We start from the raw sequence: 18,585 nt of genomic DNA on the forward strand, positions 1-18,585 counted from the left end.
GGGGCGGGGCGAGGGGCGCGTTGGCGGGCGAGCTCCAAGATGGCGGCGGAAGGCGCCGCGGCGGCCGGGAGCGGCCGCGCCTCGGGGGACCCAGCGGCGCTGGTGGCGGCGGAGTCGGTGGCGGCGGGCTGGGTGCTGGAACTGAGCTGCTGCTGCCTGTGCCAGCACTTCGCGGAGGGCCGCGCCGCCGAGTTCAGGCGGTGGAGGGCCGTGGCGCAGGGTGAGGGGGCTCCTTCCGTCCCTTCCCCGTCAGGACGGGGCTGTCGGTCCCCTCAGTGGGGGCGGGTGGCGGCTCTGAGGAGACTTGGGGAGCCTCCGAGCTGCTGGGTACTGAGGGAGGGCTCTGCTCGGCCTGACTCCATCACCTTGGTGCTGTGAAGCGTGCGGGTGTAGCGTGGTTTGTGTGCCATCCTCAGTTACAGAACCTGAGGCCTCAGGTGCTGGTGGCTCAGGGCTACTGAAAGGTTGAAGAGGGTTTAGTTTGGAGATGCAAAAGTTAGTGTAACTTTAAATACACCGGGTTCCTGAGTTTATGTCCTGGCTTCTGGTAGAATGCTAGAAGGTTTTGAAGTACTTACAGTCTGTCAGGCGCAGGTGGAACAAAGCCTAATAGCTAGATTGTGAATGGAAAGACATATTTGAAGTGAGGAACATTTAAGAGTGAGGATTGTTAACAGTTAGAACAAATTGTCTTGATCTCAGATTCGATGGATTTACAGTGATTTTATCTGTTGGGGGAAAAAAAAAAATGAAGATACCAGGTTAGATCTTCGGGGGATTTTTTTTTTCTTGACCAAAGTAAATGGTCACGAAAATAGTCAATAAGTATGACTTATTTAAAAATTTGCAAAGAACTGAATACCATGGTATGCAGAATGAATAGTAAAGAGATTAATATGAAAAATAGCAAGGGGTAAGAAATCTGAAGATAAGGAAATACATCAAATGGGGGGCTGCTAGATTTCATTATTAATGGCGCTTCTCAGCCTTGGGACTGCGGCTCAGTAGGAGAACGGTTATGAAATTTCATGAAGACAGATGGGAAGCAGAGACAAGGAATATTGCAGACTGGAATATCTCTCAGGGAGAATGGGAAGACTTTAGGAGATTGTATTAGTAGAAACAATTTTTGCAATTAGTATTTGTGCAGAATACAAAGTTACGTAGAACTGGGAAGTAATAGAAAATCTGGAATGTGGGAGTTCATTAACAGAGTTGAGCATGCTGGTGCTGTAAGGTTATTAAGTCAAGAGTAAAATAATCGATGGAAAAAGCTAAGTGCACCCGTAAGACTGCATTAGAAAAGGCTTTTTGTTGTTGGGAATATAGAACTATTAATCTCGCATACAACGGAAAGAGATCCTACTGAAATACTGGTTGGCTGTCAGCAGGGAGGTTGGTTCAAACTGAAGCAAGTGCAAAAATGTAGGATGGCTAAAGCAATAAAAGGATCTATTTTGTTAGGAGAAATATTTTTTTATGTACAGCTCAGTACACTACCAAGTAAAAATAGCTTACCCGTCTAGGTCGTCTGTGGTTCAAAGACAGCATGGCAAGGTTATGTGCCTTGCCTACCTTATCCTGCTTTGACGTGTCTTATTACTTAGCTTGTTTAGGTATCTACATGGCAAGGAACGGGATTTCTAGAATTTCTAATGAAAAGCTAATGAAATGAAGTATATTTGAGAGGCCATTGTGAGGGGAGCAATTTATATTCAATTTATATTCAGGGTCACTTCTAACAAATGAATTAACAAAGAAACAGATTCTAGGAAAGTTTACTAAGTCTGTTTCGATTTCGGTTTGTCTGCATTACTTGTGAATAGTTGGTGCTAAGGACCTGTTGTCCACTCCCAAGGTTTCTTCTCCTGTGGAATAGCTCTAAAGGAATTTAGTGCGTGTAATCAAGACTGCTTTGTGATACAAACCAAAGCCCTGAATTAACACTCTAGTGGATGTGCACCCTAAAAGCACACGGAGGAGCGGAGAAAGCTAAATGATCTCAAGCCACTTGCCAAATTGACCTCCTTTTTCTGTTGCATTGCTCAGCTGCGGCCTTCTTCCTGCTTCAGAAACTTCCAAGCTCTGGCTCCATCTTCAGGGCATGGGGATAGTAACTATCTCTAGCAACGAACTCATTATCCAAGCTTTCTGAAGCTGAACTGCGTTGTCTGCTATGGGAGATGCATAAATTTGTGACTGTAATTAGTGGCACTTCACTACTATTCTAAGCAACGTTCTTTTTTTTTTTTTCCACTTCCTATTTTAGCTAGAGCTCTTGCACCACCTGTCCTCACAGAAACAGAATTGAAAATGTGTTCTTCGAAGCCCAAATGACAATATCCTGCTTGATATTAGATTAGGTAATCTTTCAGGGTTTTTTTAATTAGTTTGTAATTGGATACTTATCCATTGTTCCCTAGGGGATGCTCATACACTACAAAGCAAGGAAGCCAAGTATGTGCGAGGAAACCAATGCGTGATGTGTCCTGGTTGTGTCAGTGCAAAACTGGGGGGTGGTGTGGGGGCCCCCTGCTGCACAATTCTGGCTTTCTCTAGGCTGCCTCTGAAATGTCCTGAAGCAGGGTGCTCAGCGTGCAGCTGTCTTAGGTGAGCAGCTTGACAGGTTCTTTGCTTTTCATTTTGAATGCTTCCATGTAATGCTGTGAAGACGAATTCATACAGCACGTTAAAATGTGAAGTTCACAGTAATCAGTGTGATGGAAATAATCTCGCCACAGCTCCCTGTCTAAAATATACAGTAATCCTTGTGACCTTCCAACCCCGTGAGGAAGATTTCCCTTGTGGGTTTAGGTTTCTGCCTAAGCTCTGGTAGCTTTTACTGCCTTTGGTCTGCCAGTTGCCACAGCAACATTGTAAGCGTTAGCAGTCTGCCTGGGGCTCTGCTGGGTGGGCACTCCACAGAAATGTTCTCTGGAGCAGATAGTTGTTGGTCTTTCCTGGTAAGCCGGTGAGCAAAACAAACTTTTATTTGTTTATGTAAAATACTGTGGTGTTCTTTTAAGTTTAAAAACAAAACAAAACATAAGCCTGTGATGCATCTTGCCACTTCTAAGCTGCTGTTGTGAACTGCAAGAGGAATACCTTTTTCTGGTCAAGTGCTTAAATATGACTTGCGTTCTTAGAACAGGGAAGAACATTAACTGATAATCTGCTAAATTTCTAATTCATTAGGGATCTTATGAAGCATTTTTAGTCTGATAATGCAGTGTCTAGTATATTTCTAGCCACACTGTGGCACTGCTGGAGCAAGACTGACTTAACTTTTCCTCTTCTTTTCCAGCTGTTATTAATGGCTTCTCCAAAATAGCTACACATCAGAAAAAAATGGTGTACCTCTGTCAGCTTTTGATAAGAATTGCAGATGGAAAAAGACTTGGTAAATACTCTGATTTATTTTTTTTTGCCACTTGCTGTTTAAGTAGATCTGAATGAACTTGCATAGATGTGTATTAAATATGCTTTCGCATTGCTTCTAATGTGTATATAAAATGGCTGAAATCTCTACACTTGGACTGCTAGTGTTCCACATGCACCTGAGCTATATGCAGGACCAGCGTTACCCTGTGATGATCTTATTGCACAGAGTTTGAATGCTTATATGCTGCTCAAATTGTGGGTCTTCCTGTCACAGCAGCATTGACAAAAGAAATATACTTGAGAAGATTGACTGGCCCTTAGTGAGCAATATCTACAAGTGTAAAGTGCAGAGGGGGCATTTCTTTCTACAAATGTAAATCTAGAAATTAAAGTGGGACAGACAGTAGGAGCAAGAATATGGATGGAAAGGTTGATGGCCTTTCTTTTTACAGGAGGTCATAAGACTTTCAGCTGGCAGCAGGTCTTTGGGATTTTTATTCATTGTTGTGTCTTCTGTTTGATTGTAAGTTAGTCACAACTCACTGATTTGGCTGAGCTGCTTCTGTGCCCATGCACAACTTTTTGTAAGACTTTACTTCTGTGCTGCTTGATAAAACTTGATGAGATTTAAGAACTTTAAAAGCAGTCTTGCCAGCATAAGCATTGAAGGACAAAACCGTATTCTAGCCTAGCAGTGCCACAAAGGCTTATTTTTATAAAATTAAAAGCAGTTACTCTGCTTTAATTTAATGCCGCATCCTTGGAAGTGTTTAAGACCTGTTTGGCTTGGAGCAACCTGGTCTGGTGGGAAGTGTCCCTGACCATGGCAGGGTGATTGGAACTGTATGATCTTTAACGTCCCTTCCAACCCAAGCCATGTATTGATCAGATAGGGAAACTGTAGAGTGTTGAGGGGGGTGGTTATTTGGCTAGGCTGTGTTTTGGCTGGAAGTGGTCACTGAACCTGCTTGCTGGGAATTTTTCCAAACCTTGATATTAGCACAATGACATGGCTGCTTCTGCTTTTTTAGTGAACAGTCCTGTGTTACGCTGTTTGAATTACCCTCACTTTAACCTGTTCAAATATAACAAAATTAAGACATGGTAATATAGAGAGATCAGGATTGTGTTGTGTTACAAAATCCAAAGCAGCAATACTAAATGTTTTGATAACTGATGCCAAGCTTATTGTAAAAGCATTATTAATACCATTCCCAATACATAATGCTAAACGTAGCACTATTGCAAGTAGCATTTTAGTTGAACAATAAGTAGAAGATGCATAATCTCTCTTAAAAATGCAACAGTATTGTTATTAGAAACATCAGGAAAAAAGAGGCTCTAAAAAGGAGAAGATTCCGTCAAGTCTCTTAAACACACCTGAAAAGGGAGACTAAAAATTATTTGAGGAGAAAGGATTTGTAATGATTTATAGTACATAGGACGTCATTGTGTATACATAATGAAATATACTTAGCTTCCTCCTTTAAGTTTTGTTTTAAATACCAATTTCTACTTTTTTTCCCTAAGAATGCAATTTTGAAAAGGATCCAAGAATTTCACCTTTGGAATCTGCTCTGTCTTTTTGGACTTTACTTGAGAGGGAAGAAAGTAAACTTGATAAGCTTCATGAAGATATTCGTCGCTTGATTCAAATTCAGGTCTGTGTTATTTATTCAGAACACTTCAGGATGCTAGCTATTCATTCTGCTGAAACAGAGCTTGGGCTATGAACAATCTGAACTGAATTTTCCGAGTTTGTTCTGTTTTTAATTACAGTATAAACAAAGCTGTACATGGGACCTTTCCCTATCTAGATTGGTTCCTGTTTGGCAGGTTTTGAAAGAATTTCAAACTGGGACAATTTAAAAAATATATATCAATTGAGATACCAATTTCAAAACATTTATATCTTGAGCTTTAAAATATAGCTTGAATAGCTTTAATTTCAGATGAGTGTTTTTGGCTTACAGCTAATTCTCTGTATTAGAAAACTTGATTTCAGTGAGAAACATAAAAACTAACCTGTTCCTGGTAATGATGGTGGTTGTTTTTTTTTTTTTTTTTTTTTTTTGAAAAACGTGTTTTAAGAGTAAAAGTATTTGAAAAAAAAATCTTGACCTGCTCTGAATTTCCTTAAAACTCTCCCCTGTTTTAACTTTCCTTAAAACTTTCCCATGATGAAACTGTTATATGATTAGAAACACTTTAATAACTCCATTTTGCTGTTCTTTCCTAACGTGTGGTACAAGGAAGTGTAGAGGTACTGTTGAACTGGAGTTAAGACAGAACAGTTTGTATTCAGTCTTCTAAGTGTTTTTTTTATTTGGAGATAGCTACAGAATGTCTGTGCTTAACAAGAAATAATTACCAGTTGTTTTGGGTTTGTTTTTTTGAATCATTGTCTGAAATATTACATGCATTATCACAAATGTGCTTCAGTGCAATACGGAATTGGATGTGTCCTCTTTTTAACTGTGTTTAATGTGATCACTTGACGTTTTTATTACTGTTGCAAAGGAGAGCACTCTATTTAGTTGCACATGAGGGAAATTTCACAACTGTTGGGACTGAAAATGTCCTTCAGGGGAAGATGGAAGCAATGGTAAGGGAGAGGAAAAAGGTAAGTAAGGGAAAATTTGCATCAGTGCATCAGATTTGCCTTTAAATCCCTGGTCTTCATACAAGATGTTTAATATTATTTCCGAACTAATTGTAATAACTCAATAATTGTTGGTCCTACTTCTAAATGTATAGACCTCAAGATTTTGAAAGTCTCACAAAATTACAGAAGTGTGACTTCCATTGTTGTTTTTTTTGTTTTTTTTTGGTGGTGGTGGGTTTTTGTTTTTCAGGTGAAATGTATTTCAGCATGTCTTTTAAGTGTAACTATATTGATTGCAGGTTGTAGCAGTCCATATGGAAAAAGGATATTTTAAGGAGGCTGCTGAAGTTCTTGAAAGGCTGTTTGCAGACTCAGAATCAGATAAGGTAGTAATGTGCTCATTTTTTTTTTCTTGTTTTAGAGGAGAAGGGAACAGTTTCCCAAAGGTGCCAAACTCTCCCTCCATAGCTTTATCCTAATTACTCTAGGTGAAATCACTTTCACACTTGTGGTAGCTCTCAGTGCAAAAGGATATTTGGAGAAAGGGAAATGATAGAAATAATGCATGATTTGGGGGAGTAAAATGATTGCTTTTAGCGGCATTCGTTCTTCACTGTGGGCAGCAGCGGTCTAAACTTAATCTCCTTTCCCACTTTGAATGAGAGATGAGGGATTCTGGGAAGGTGATGCTGCAGTTTTCACAGTATAAACACACTGGTAAAGAAATGGTGGGTCCACTGCTCTAATTGGGCCGTTGACTTTTTCTGAGTCTTTGCAGTGTGCTCTATTTGTCTTCTCCATTGGTTAGCGTTCTACAGGTTGAAACATCAGAAGGAAGGAAGGGTGATTAACATCCATAACATAGAGTGGATGTTGTTCTCTGGACCAGATAACATCTGGGTCGGGCCCTTCCTGGTTTTATGGTCGTTGCTTCATGAAGATGCAAGTCTAAGTGCATGTCTGTTCAAAATAATAGCTAATGCACATGCTTGAATTTGCTGAAAACCGTAAGTCCGCTTATAGTAATGACTTTAGCAACCTATAGACCATTGCAATAATGGGGACTGCTTATAGGAGGCTGAAAAATAGGGAGAAAAAAGAAGCAGATTGTATATAGGCTTTTGACCTCTCTTTTGAATGTGTGCAGTGCTTGCGTTGGTCCTTCTTTACTTGTACTTCATTTGTCAGCTAAAAGATAGAAGTACTGACTATCCCCTGATTTTCCCCACCCCCATGATAGCTGTGTATGATAAACTAGAGGAACTTTTGCATTTTGTGGAGGCAAAATGTGATGCCTTGTAGTGTGTTACACCATTGAGGAAAACAGGATGAAGAAAAGAACAAAGGAAGGCAAGGACTGCAGGCGAAAAGAAGACAGACAAAAATGTGCCTGTTTGTTCCTCTGGTATATTAGAGCATGTGTTCTACATAAATAGCATGTATATAACATATTATTCAGATAATTTTTTCAGAAGATTCAGCTGTTCAGAAAATGTAGGCTGAGGTAATAGTAGTATTCAAGTTGGTAAACAAGAGTGCAGCCTGTACACAAGTTAGATACTGGCTGTATTGCTCTCTGCGTGATTCAGAGTGGTTGGTAGACAAACATAATGTTGTGATTAATTATGAGTATTTCTGTGCCTTTAATGCTACTGTACTCAGTAGTCCTTTTCCTGAACACTGTAGACCCCTTTCAGTGTCAGTCTGCAGAGGCAGTAAATGAGAAAAGAAACCTAGTAATGAGTGGCCCTTTCTGGGTGTACGTTTTGCTCCATTGACCACACTGCTTTCAACGTTATTCATAAATGGAAAGAAAGTGTGCATCTCTGGGAAGTTACACCTACTACTTTTTGAGCATGTAAACAAAGCGAACTCCTGGCGTTGCGCCTAGCTCACAGTAGAACCCTTTCAGAGTGTAGCGTGAATTTATTCAGAAGACTACATAACAATCTTTTTTAGCTTTGTATGTGTCCTGTTTATCATAGGTGCTAAGATTACTGCAAGGTACATATATATATGACATATGAAAGTGTGCTTTTTTTAGCCTTTAAGGGTGAAGCTGGCAACCGTAATCAAAAGCAAGGATCCATATATTCCCCTTCTCCAAAGCTTCAATTACGATCTTCTGATAAGTAAAGTCAAGTCTTACATCGAACGTTTCATGAAAGAAAATGAAAAAAACTTCTTACTACAGGTATGTCAAACTTTTTTCGAAAACCTATTTCAAAAGAGATACATACTTTCAAGGAAACTGTTACACTAGGTTACACTGCCTTAGATGAAACAGAAGCTTTGTCTTTCTGTGGCTGATCTTATTAATTGGAAAAAAAAAAAAAAGGTTGAATATATGATTAGGAGAAAGTTAGTAGGAATAAGATTCCAGAGGAAGAGGACCAGTTCTGATCTTAGAACTCCTTGAAAGATAACGTAACTATATTTCATGTTTATTTTGCCTTGTTTAAGTCTATAACATTTCTCATATTAAAAGTGAAAGATCAAGACCTGTTAATTTGTTTAAAAGCTTTAGGAATGTCAGAGGAGTTAGAGATTGAAAACTCTTACTGCTTTTTCCTGTAGATAAAAAAAGCTCCTTACAAACCATCTTGCTCAAAAGTGGTTTAAAATTGGCAAGAACAACATTCCTCCTGCAGTTCATCTTCAGGAGGATTGTGAAGAATTTCCCATATGTTTACTCACTATAAAAGAATATTGAGTCACTCAATTACAAAAACACAGACATCTAAAGGTAATAAGAGGTAAATTCTAAATAAACAAACTTGAAGTTCCTCTGGGGTTTTCATTTTATTACCAGAGAGACTAGAGAACCTCTCAAACGGATTCAGAGTATAATATGAGGAATACTTTTTAATGGTCTTACTCAGCTGCCGGTTCTCAAGTTTATTTTTCAAAGAAATTAATTTGAGTCTAAGAAGAGAGAGAGGTTTGGAGATGTCAAGAGAAGGCCCAAAACTCCATACTAGCTTTCTTGGGCCCTGTGTTCCATCTCTACTGCCTGTATGCACATCCTTCCTACTGTCTGCACCAAAGTTGCAATATTATTACTTCTGAAATCTTTTCATTTTAGCCTGAATTACTCCTGGATGTAGAGGATAGCATGGTGTAAAGACTTCACTCTTTACTGTACAATGCAAATAACTGTTTCCCAGCAGTGTACGCTGTGTTCTCTGCAGAAAACCACCTTAGCTTTAACTGTTTGTCTCTCTTTCCGCTTGTGCTGTATGTGGAAATATAAAAAGGTCTGCATTGCTAGACTGTTCTCTAGGCTGCCTTTTCTAGCTTACTATCAAGTTTGGAATCTACAAGGTTGCAGCTCCTACTGTCAATGAAATTCTTGCACTTCAAGAAACTTCGAGGTAAACTAACCTAAGAACAATCTGCAGATACTTCAATGCCAAACAAAGACCAGCCAAATAGATTCACTCAGGGAATACTTTTTCTGTATAATAACTTAGTATTCTTTCAAAACAGTTAGTTTTAGGGAGAAGTACAATTTGAAAGTTGCTGTTGCATTTTAAAATGCATTATTAGACAATTCTTTTTTTATTAAATCCTTTCTACTAATTATTTATATGGAAACATTCCCACTTCCACTCATCTTTTGGTACCATCAACGACTGTAAAGGCAGAATTTTGAAAATTAACAGCTGAAAGATGTGGTAAGTTGGGTAGTTATGGAATTTCTGACAGTGAAATATATTCTTCTGGGAGTGGAAGTATTCTGTAACCAGAAAAAAACTTTCAGTATTTTCATGTTTGAATTAATGAAATAGAGAGAGACTGCTTTTATGTTATCTGGCTCTTTCAAATGTTGAGAGATTCTGCAAGTTACTGTGAAGAACAAGTTAAGATTTCAAGAAGACTGAAAATTGGACAGATGACAAAAAACTAACAGGAGGCAAAAGCAAGCCCTGAAAGAAGAAATGGATGAAAAATGGGAGCAACTGGCTAAGCAGAAAAAGAATTAATGTTGGGCCTGCAGTGAACTTGTCAACTCTGAATTGCTATGATTTTTAGTCATCTTTGAGATTGCTAAACAGATGTTCTTTTGGGTTGTATAGACAGTGTTAGATGGAAAGTGGTTGGCTCTGCTTAGTAATAATGATGGTGCACAGCTAGTTTTTATATCACTTGAGTGGTAAGTGGGCCTTAAGATAGTAGAGAAGAACGTTAGTGGCAGAATGGCATGAATGACATCATATAGGCTAAGTTGTTTTTTTTTTTTAAGGTGTTATTATATCAAGTAGATAAGAGGAACTTTGGGGAAAAGTACTAATCTCATAATACTCTAGAAATTTTATAGAGTAATGAACTATCCTTCTCTTCTTGGGAAAGGAGGAGGAATCATCTTGGTTTGTGGCTACAATAATTTAGGCAGGATAGGATGTTAAACTATTTTTTGTGAATACAGGAAAAGTTGTTTTGCAACCTTAAAGTTTGATTGGACATACCTTTGAAGGTGTTGTAAGTATTCTTGATCTTGCCGCGCTCTAAAGTCAGTGTAGCTAGATGAACTTGTGAGGACTGTCCGTTTTCAATTTGTACTCTAGTCTTAAAAAAGACTTTAGAGTACTTCAGTAGTATTTGCAGTCTTGATCTCTGCAATGTATTTCACACATCATCTGTATGTTCAGTTCATATAAATATTACTTGTGGCTTTGACTGAAATTTCTCTGAATTACTGGCTGGTAAAGATTTTGATGGATTTCAACCTACCTCATTACAATTGTTCTGAAACAAATTATTTTAATGATAATACCCTTTGAAGGGTCTGTGGAATAAGTACCATTAGTAGAGCTGAGGCAGAGTACACTTACATAAATAGCAGCTTATACTAAGATTAATGTACTGGATGCTATAATTTTGAAGCATCAGTTTCATTTCTCACAGGCAGCCATGGAGCAGGTAGAGTCTAAAGGACTAAAAGCAGTAGTGCTGCAGAACATAACTGTGAATGCCAATGAAGAGGAAGAAAATAATTTGGAAACAACACAAAGGTATGCATTTAACATTTTATTACTGAGGGACTGTTGAGATATAACCCTGTCAGGCAGCTCATTGCCACTCAGCTGCTCGCTTACTCTCCCTGGGTGGGATGGGGCCGAGAATCGGAAAGGTAAAAGTGCAAGAACTCGTGGATTGAGATAAGGACAGTTCACTAAGCAAAGATAAAGCTGCACACACAAGCAAAGCAAACCAAGGAATCCATTCGCTGCTTCCCATTGGCAGGCAGGTAGGTGTTCAGCCACTTCTGGGAAAGCTGGGCTCAACACACACAACGGCTTTGTGGGAAGACAAACGCCATCACTCCCAACGCTCCCCCTCCCCCCTTCTTTACCCCAGTTTTTGTTGCTGAGCACAATGCCACATGGTGTGGGACATCCCTTTGGTCAGTCTGGGTCAACTGTCCTGGCTGTGTCCCCTCCCAGCATCTTGTGTACCTCCAGCTGGCAGGACAGCGTAAGAAACAAGAAAAAGTCCTTGTCTCTAAATGCTGCTCTGCAACAACTAAAAACATCTGTGTGTCAGCACCACTGTTTTCATCAAAAATACAAAGCACAGCATTGTCTGAGCCTCTGCAAAGAAAATTAACTCTGTCCCAGCCAAAACCATGGCAGGAACATGTTTTGATAGTAACTTGAAACCTGTAGAATTAAGAGTAGGTAGAAGGAAGGACATTGTATTCCAAATCACTCTCTAACAGAAAGTGAACTACTAATTTATTCTCTATTTTTAAGTATTAGCCTTTCTGTAGTTGTTATTCTTGGCATTTACATCAAATAGCTTGGCATTAAGTTTAAATACTTGCTGAAGATGCACGATTTTCAGTTTAAACAGCTGTCAGTCTTGTATAACAATAAAAACATTGAAATGCTTCTTAGAAGTTTTCCTTTACACTTGATTGAGCTCGTTTTAGTCTTTAATTTCAGGCTATAAGTCATCTGAAGAAGAGAGAGAACAAGGAAAGGGAATCAGTGTGTTACTTTTTTCCTTACAGCTAGACGCAGGATCTACTTGCTTAGTGATACTGCTATTATGATAAATAAATATGTAGCTTCATAGACAGAACATAGGGTATGACTCTGGCAATGTGAAACCTCAAAATAAATACATACTTTTAAAAGAAATGCTGGGGGAACTTGAAACATGGTTCCCTTTTTACCCCTTTGACTGTATTTTAAATAATGCTAATATTCTAGGTTTATCGCCATTTGCTTTTCCACTTGTTTTTGTGGTCTTTGGTCAGGATAGAGTTTGTTTTTCTGCAGTTTTATACCTACAATGCTTAGCATGATTTAGTTAAGAAAACTGACTGACGTAGAGTGTGCAAATAAATAAATAAAAAGTAAGCTAAGTAAAATAAATGCATCATGTCTTCAAATAAATGTGTGTAATGTTGTGGAAAAGTTTAAGGAATTCTGTAGTTCCATAATTTTGTAAATTTGTGGAAGCAATTACTTCACATGAACAAGTTCCACGTTTTTCAAGGCTTTCAGTACTGGTTAATGGTAGCATTATGAGTAAGTGGATTGATGCAGTTAGTGTTTGTATGCCTCTGTTTCTGTAGAGAAATCTTGGGATTTTATTTAATGTAAATACTGTTGATTCACATCAGTGGCAAGTTGCTGTCTAGGAAATAATTTTTTTTTTTTTTTTTAAGATTTACAGAAGAGCAACCGAGTACTACAAATCAGTTACCTGAAGATGCAACAAAATCCATTATAAGGTAAAAATGATTTTTTGGGTGGCTTTTGGTCATACATGCTTCATGATTTTTTTTTTTGTATTTTTACTTCAGTTCTGTATTTTTGCAGGCTTCCTTCAAAGAGGAAATGCAGAGCAAGTAATGTTCTTCAGAGTGAGTGTTAGCTTATTTTTTACACTTTCAAAATAAAGTCATGTTAGACATTGTTTTTCCAAATGGGTTGGTGGTTTGATAACTGCTCTCCAATATGATTGGATTCCTATAAACATGATTATGGTGAGAAGAAAACTCCTAATTTGTTTCTGCATGTGTGGAGTGTTGCTGCATTTACAAAATGTTTTGAAGTTTCCTGGCAATTAATGTTGCAAAATCACTCACTGTTTTCTGTTATGCTGTGTTTTTTGTTTGTTTGTTTTACTAGAGTTTTATGGTATTCTGTACAGAAGAAAGTTGACAGAGTAGTAATAAGACTTGGCTCTTTTGGGCATCCAACCTAGATAACGTTGGGGTGAAGGAAGGAAAGAGACTGTCTGACTGAAAAAAACAAGTTGTGTAAAATGCAGGGGGTTAGGCTGTTCGTGCATCATCCTGGTACTATTTTCTTAAAAGTGTGATTTTGTCACACTTATAAGTAGGTTCTGAAAATCATTAGCACCCTATTACCACAAAGAGATGATGTTATAGCCACACGTGGCTAGCTGCTGTCTGACATACCTACGTATCTACCCACAGTTATTTGTTGCTTCTGTTGTGCTTGGAAGGGTGAACTCTTAGGATAGCATGGTTACTTGCCTCAGTTAGAACCTCACACATGTTCTATGGAAAAGATAGAACCTATATATAAAGTATAATATTTCTGATCACTGGTTAATTTCCATTCTCTCTACCTAAACTGAGAGAGATGCATATAGTAAGAATATTTTTTCAAGTGTAAAATAAGTTTTTCATTGGTACATAGCAATTTTTACTTAATTGCTTAAAATAACTCTTCTGTGAGCTCTGTCTCATACAAAATAGTCGCTTTCTTGCATAGCGTACTTAGTCCTTGGTCTAAGGTGAGATTATGTGTATACATGTATAAAAGTGTATTCATATATGAACACTGAAATTTTCCCACTCTGTCCAAGCATATCAAAACAGTACATTGTAGTCTCACATAATTGTTAGCGTGTAAAATAGAACTGTAGAATGGCTAGAATGTACTGCTTTAATTTTGACTCCTTATTGATCTGGATGTATGTTAATTGTTTTCTAGGTCTGAACAGCTTGCAAAATGTGGAAGAACTTGGAGATACTCGGACTTGTGGCCGAAGAAGACAGGTTTGTATTTGATTTCTATTCTAAGTAGAGATAAAATGAATCTGACCTGCAGTAGATTTTTTTTCCAGCTGTATTAGACTCAGCATTCAAAATTCTTGGGTTTAAGATTCTTTATGTTATTCAAGCTGTGCTATATAGCTCTTGGGACTGTTTAAGTTCTAATTTCTGTCTCAGGAAAAAATAGTATTTCTGATACTATCTCAAGTATTGTTGCTAATGCTCATGAGATTTGAATTTGTTCAAATATTACTATTGCTAAAGCTTAGCCTGAGTCTTTTTAGATGTTTTTGTGAAGTTGTAAATGTGCAAGTTTTTATTTAAAAATAAAAAATAAAAGTAGTAAAACCGTGGGTTAAAGAATTCAGTATGTCATTTGCCCATGAGACATCAAAGATTTCTCCAACTTGGAAGCTGAATAGAGATTTAATAACTTAATAATTCAAAACTTTGTTTATCTGAGGTAAAAACATATTTACTCGAGAAACCGTTTTGATTTTTATAAACAAAAAATAGTAGCTTTTTATAACACTACATTTCAAATAGTCATTTGAACTCTCTTCATGATTAAACCTACTCCATTATGTTCAGCAATGGTATAATTCCTACAGGTGGAAAGTGCAGAAGTGTATTCCGTAATAAAAGTGAGTTTGAAGCTGATCTGATGTTAGGGACTAACTGTTACAAACTGATCTTGAATATACCTCATTTTCTTCATTTATGAGAAAATGATAAAGCACTTCTGAACAAAATTAATGTTAAATAAATTTATTCCTCTTAAGAGAATCTCTTTAGAAGTAATATAGAGTCTTTCTGTTGACAGTTTCTGCCATTAACTAAATGTGTTCATTTTGGTGCAGGCTGTTTCATTCTTCTGGTGTTCATTTTGATACTTAATTTTCATGTAATACAGAAGGCTTATGTGTTTTTTTTCCAGACACTCCTCGAGGAGAGTTGTAATTATTCCTATCTTTTTAAGAATTTTTAGTGAAGTTGAAGAATTGGTTAAATCTTCATTTGTATTCTTTCCTCAAATTGATTGAGGTCCTAATGAGAGTCCTAATGTTGTTAAGATATGGTGATATATTGGAGGTTGAGCCCCTGGCGACATATAAACACACAGTTCTTTACTTTCTCACAAATCTTAGGAATATTTACATCACTGAGAGCCTCTTTTAGCAGTTGTAAATACAGTCAGTGGCCTAAAAAAAAAAAAAAAATCAGTGCTCACAGGATTTGCCTGTTGCATTCACAAGCATAGTAAATGTTTTTTTCTACTTCATACTTGGACAGATATCTTGTCAGCCAGTTGCTGACAGGCTTGCACACTTCAGTCAGTCTTGCTTACAACGTGAAGTTTGAAACTAATTGGACCACAATTGACACAGAATTAATGACAGCTTTATATTCACCTATCTATTTATTCAGGAAGTATGGATGGAGACAGCTACAAACACTGAGTTGAGACCTAGGGCTTGTGCACAGATCTCACTAGAAAAAGAAATGCTCTATGCTTAATTCTGTTATTATAAATTCAGCCTTATTTGAAATGAAAATTTATGGGATGTATAGAAAGCTACAGAAAAGGGCATCTGATAGTAGTGAAAACTCTGAAAAAATTATAAAAGCTTGAAAGAAATTAAAACTTAATCTGAACATTTAGAAAACTATGCATTTGCTCTGTCTGATATTTATGCCATACTAGCAAGATCTCATAAATATTGCATAGAAAGCCATGATAATTGGCCTTTCAGACAATAAATCCGCACCTCTACTTAATTATCTGGGTTATATAAGATAGTTCACATTCATGAAGGAATGCTGTGAATGTCAGAGCTGTTGAGTTCTAGAACTTCCTTTTCCATCCAGTCCCTCTTTCAATGTTGGCATTGTTTGCTCTTGTTTTGTAAATGGCATTTCACTGCAGTGGTTCAGTGCCCGTTTACAGCCTTTCATTGCTGTGTTTTTCAGTTAACTGCGTACAGCAGTCTGGAGTGCTATTGAAAGGAAATGTACGTGATTTTCTGGTTCCTAAATTAAACTCTTATGGGATGCAAGCGTCACAGAGACATCAGGGAGCTGTTTGTACTCAACCTGTTCTCTGTATGTGTATGGTCAGTCCTTTGAGTTGTCTAAAATCAGTCTGACAATTTTCTTAAATGTCTGAAAAAATCTGAGTTTTCAGAATTTAGTCAGACTTGTATAGAAAAAATCCACATATTGGACCTTGAAGAAAATTTCAGAGCAAAGAGTCCCAGCATGCACAAGGGAAAGCAGATTGTTAGAACAAAACTGACTCTAAGGCATAACAAGATCTTTTGATAAGGGATGGTGCATTTACGCAGGCTGTCTGGCGAACTGAAGTTTGCTCTGCCAGTGTTCTGAGCTAGCCAAAGGTCAGATTGCTCTGGGCCAGGCACTGTGATTATGTTAGCTCAAGCACAGCGCTGCTTTATGTCTGGTCTCTCAACCAGTCTTGGTAGCTTGTAACAGAGCAGTGCTGGAGTCCACACAAGTGCCATCCCAGAGCACAGGCAGTTTGTTGGCATGTGTGGGGAGACAACTTACTAATCAATATAGTTCCTTGTGAAGGGGAAAAACGGGTCAGTCTCTGATCTACCTGTACAGCAGGCTGCTCATTTATGTGTTAAAGTGAAGAAACTTGTCTGTAAAGAAAGCCTGCTGTAACCAATTTTAAAAGCAGAAAACCAAAAAAAGACTGTTAACAGCAAATGTAATTAATCACTACAACAAGTAACAACAGTTGTGATTGTCTCTGTGCTGGAAGTGTTTGAATTAACTGGTGCAGTAGGTCAAGCATAACTGTGGTACTTTTATAAAGATTTTACTTAGGAAAGTTTTCTGGCATGCTGTGAAATGAGATGATCTAGATGATTCCAATGGGATCTCTGGCCTTTTAATAATAGTTTTGGTTTGTTTGTTTAACACAACACTGTTCACTGCTGATGTTGCAAAAGATTTGTGGAACAGGAAGCGTTGGGTAAAGGAAGCATTTTTGATAAAGGGTAGACAATTTTAGGGAAGTGCTAGGTTTCTGTTTACAAAGACAGCTGAACTACTGCTACTCAATTCTTTCACTGGCTAGTCAGTGAGGCCTATATCAGTGATCATAGCTTCTTGAAAAGGCACTGTTAATTACATTAAGTTAGAACAACTTTGAGACATGAAGCTTGTTGGTATTCATGTACCTCAGCTTGAACTCTGTGTAGATTCCAAATTTTCACTTGTTGCAGAAGAACCAGAATACAACTTTGATCAGGCTGAATGTTATGTCATCCCCTTCCCCTGCAGTGACCCCCTTCACTACGGCTGCTGCCACCTTCATCAGGACAAATTCAGGGGAGTGGGGGTGCAGCTAAAGAAAAAGCTATACAGGACAGCACTGGAACTGTTACCTGGTCATCCCCTGTGCACGAATTGTGGTTGTTCTTAGGGCAGAATCTTTTAAGGATTTGTAGATGGGTTCTTGGTCCTTAGGGAAGGAGACAATTTAAAATTAAAAAAAAAAAAAAAAAAGTATCTCCTTGGATCAAGGACTTACCAGAGCATCCTTAGACACATGGACCTCTTGTGGCACTGACAATCATACTGACTTACTCTGGGCAGCCCTGCCCAGCCACCTCTTGTTTACAAACAGGACGGGGATGCATTTTTCAGATGACAGGAGTCACAAGAGATTTACATTTCCACTAGGTAACATTATTTGCTGAGTGAAGTGATTTGTTCCCTCATAATTCACTGATTTCCTCTATAATAGTTCTAAGATTTGGCTTTATCAAGCTCAAATCTCTGTAAGTTGAGGCTATTCATTTACAGCTGTGCATTTCTGTTACTGATTCTTCATAGATGGGAAAGCTCAAATTGCAGAGAGCTCAGCCTGAATATCTTGGGTCTTCCTGCCTGATAGGCAGTACCACTTATCCATTTGATAGCTAGAAGTGATATATTATTTATGAGGAGGTCTTGTACATATTTTAGTATACTTCTCTCTTCATACCCCAAATGACACGTTGTAGTCACTAGACCTTCAGCTTGAGCCATCTACACCTCTTATTGTTCTTATGTCGTGTAAACATCTTTTTTCTTCATTTTTTTCCAATTAGCCCAGGGATTTTACTAGCACATCCTCCCTCACGTAGTGCTTTAGAAGTTTGGTTACAAACTTACTGCTGTAAGCACATTAGCAAAGGATCAGTCCCCTATCATATAAGGAGTATGTGTGTGTGGTATTGGGAATACTCACAACTTGGCCAGATCCTTCTTATTTCCAATTTGTTAAAGGATGTTAGGAGCAGCTGCTTCCTCCAGCAGTTCCTGCCCACCTACAGGAGCCCAGCTCAGTGCACCTAGGGCTGTGGAGTGTCTGTACCGTGTGGCTGAGGGACATGACTGCGGCTTTCCCATTTGAAGGTTCAAACAGTAGAAGATCAAAAATACATCCCACTGAAAACGGGGTGCCTTAGGTCCTCAGGACTGCACACAAGCAAAGCAAAATCAGGAATTCATTCACTCCTTCCTGTCAGCAGGCAGATGTTAG

General features: G+C 38.2%; 1 protein-coding gene across 2 annotated transcripts in view; it reads left to right on the forward strand.

Moving 5' to 3' along the window:
* The window catches only part of TERF1 (telomeric repeat binding factor 1), a 25,324-nt gene continuing 6,739 nt past the window's right edge, over window positions 1-18,585 (forward strand). For both annotated transcript variants that reach the window (XM_035563030.2, XM_035563031.2), the window contains exons 1-9: window positions 1-220; window positions 3,305-3,400; window positions 4,912-5,042; window positions 6,286-6,372; window positions 8,031-8,180; window positions 10,895-11,001; window positions 12,666-12,731; window positions 12,820-12,863; window positions 13,966-14,030. In XM_035563030.2, coding sequence (XP_035418923.1) covers window positions 40-220; window positions 3,305-3,400; window positions 4,912-5,042; window positions 6,286-6,372; window positions 8,031-8,180; window positions 10,895-11,001; window positions 12,666-12,731; window positions 12,820-12,863; window positions 13,966-14,030 — 927 coding nt within the window. In that variant the 5' untranslated portion in view covers window positions 1-39. The remainder of the gene's footprint in view (window positions 221-3,304; window positions 3,401-4,911; window positions 5,043-6,285; window positions 6,373-8,030; window positions 8,181-10,894; window positions 11,002-12,665; window positions 12,732-12,819; window positions 12,864-13,965; window positions 14,031-18,585) is intronic.

This window comes from Cygnus atratus, chromosome 2 (genome assembly GCF_013377495.2).
Source record: "Cygnus atratus isolate AKBS03 ecotype Queensland, Australia chromosome 2, CAtr_DNAZoo_HiC_assembly, whole genome shotgun sequence".
Lineage (NCBI taxonomy): Eukaryota > Metazoa > Chordata > Aves > Anseriformes > Anatidae > Cygnus > Cygnus atratus.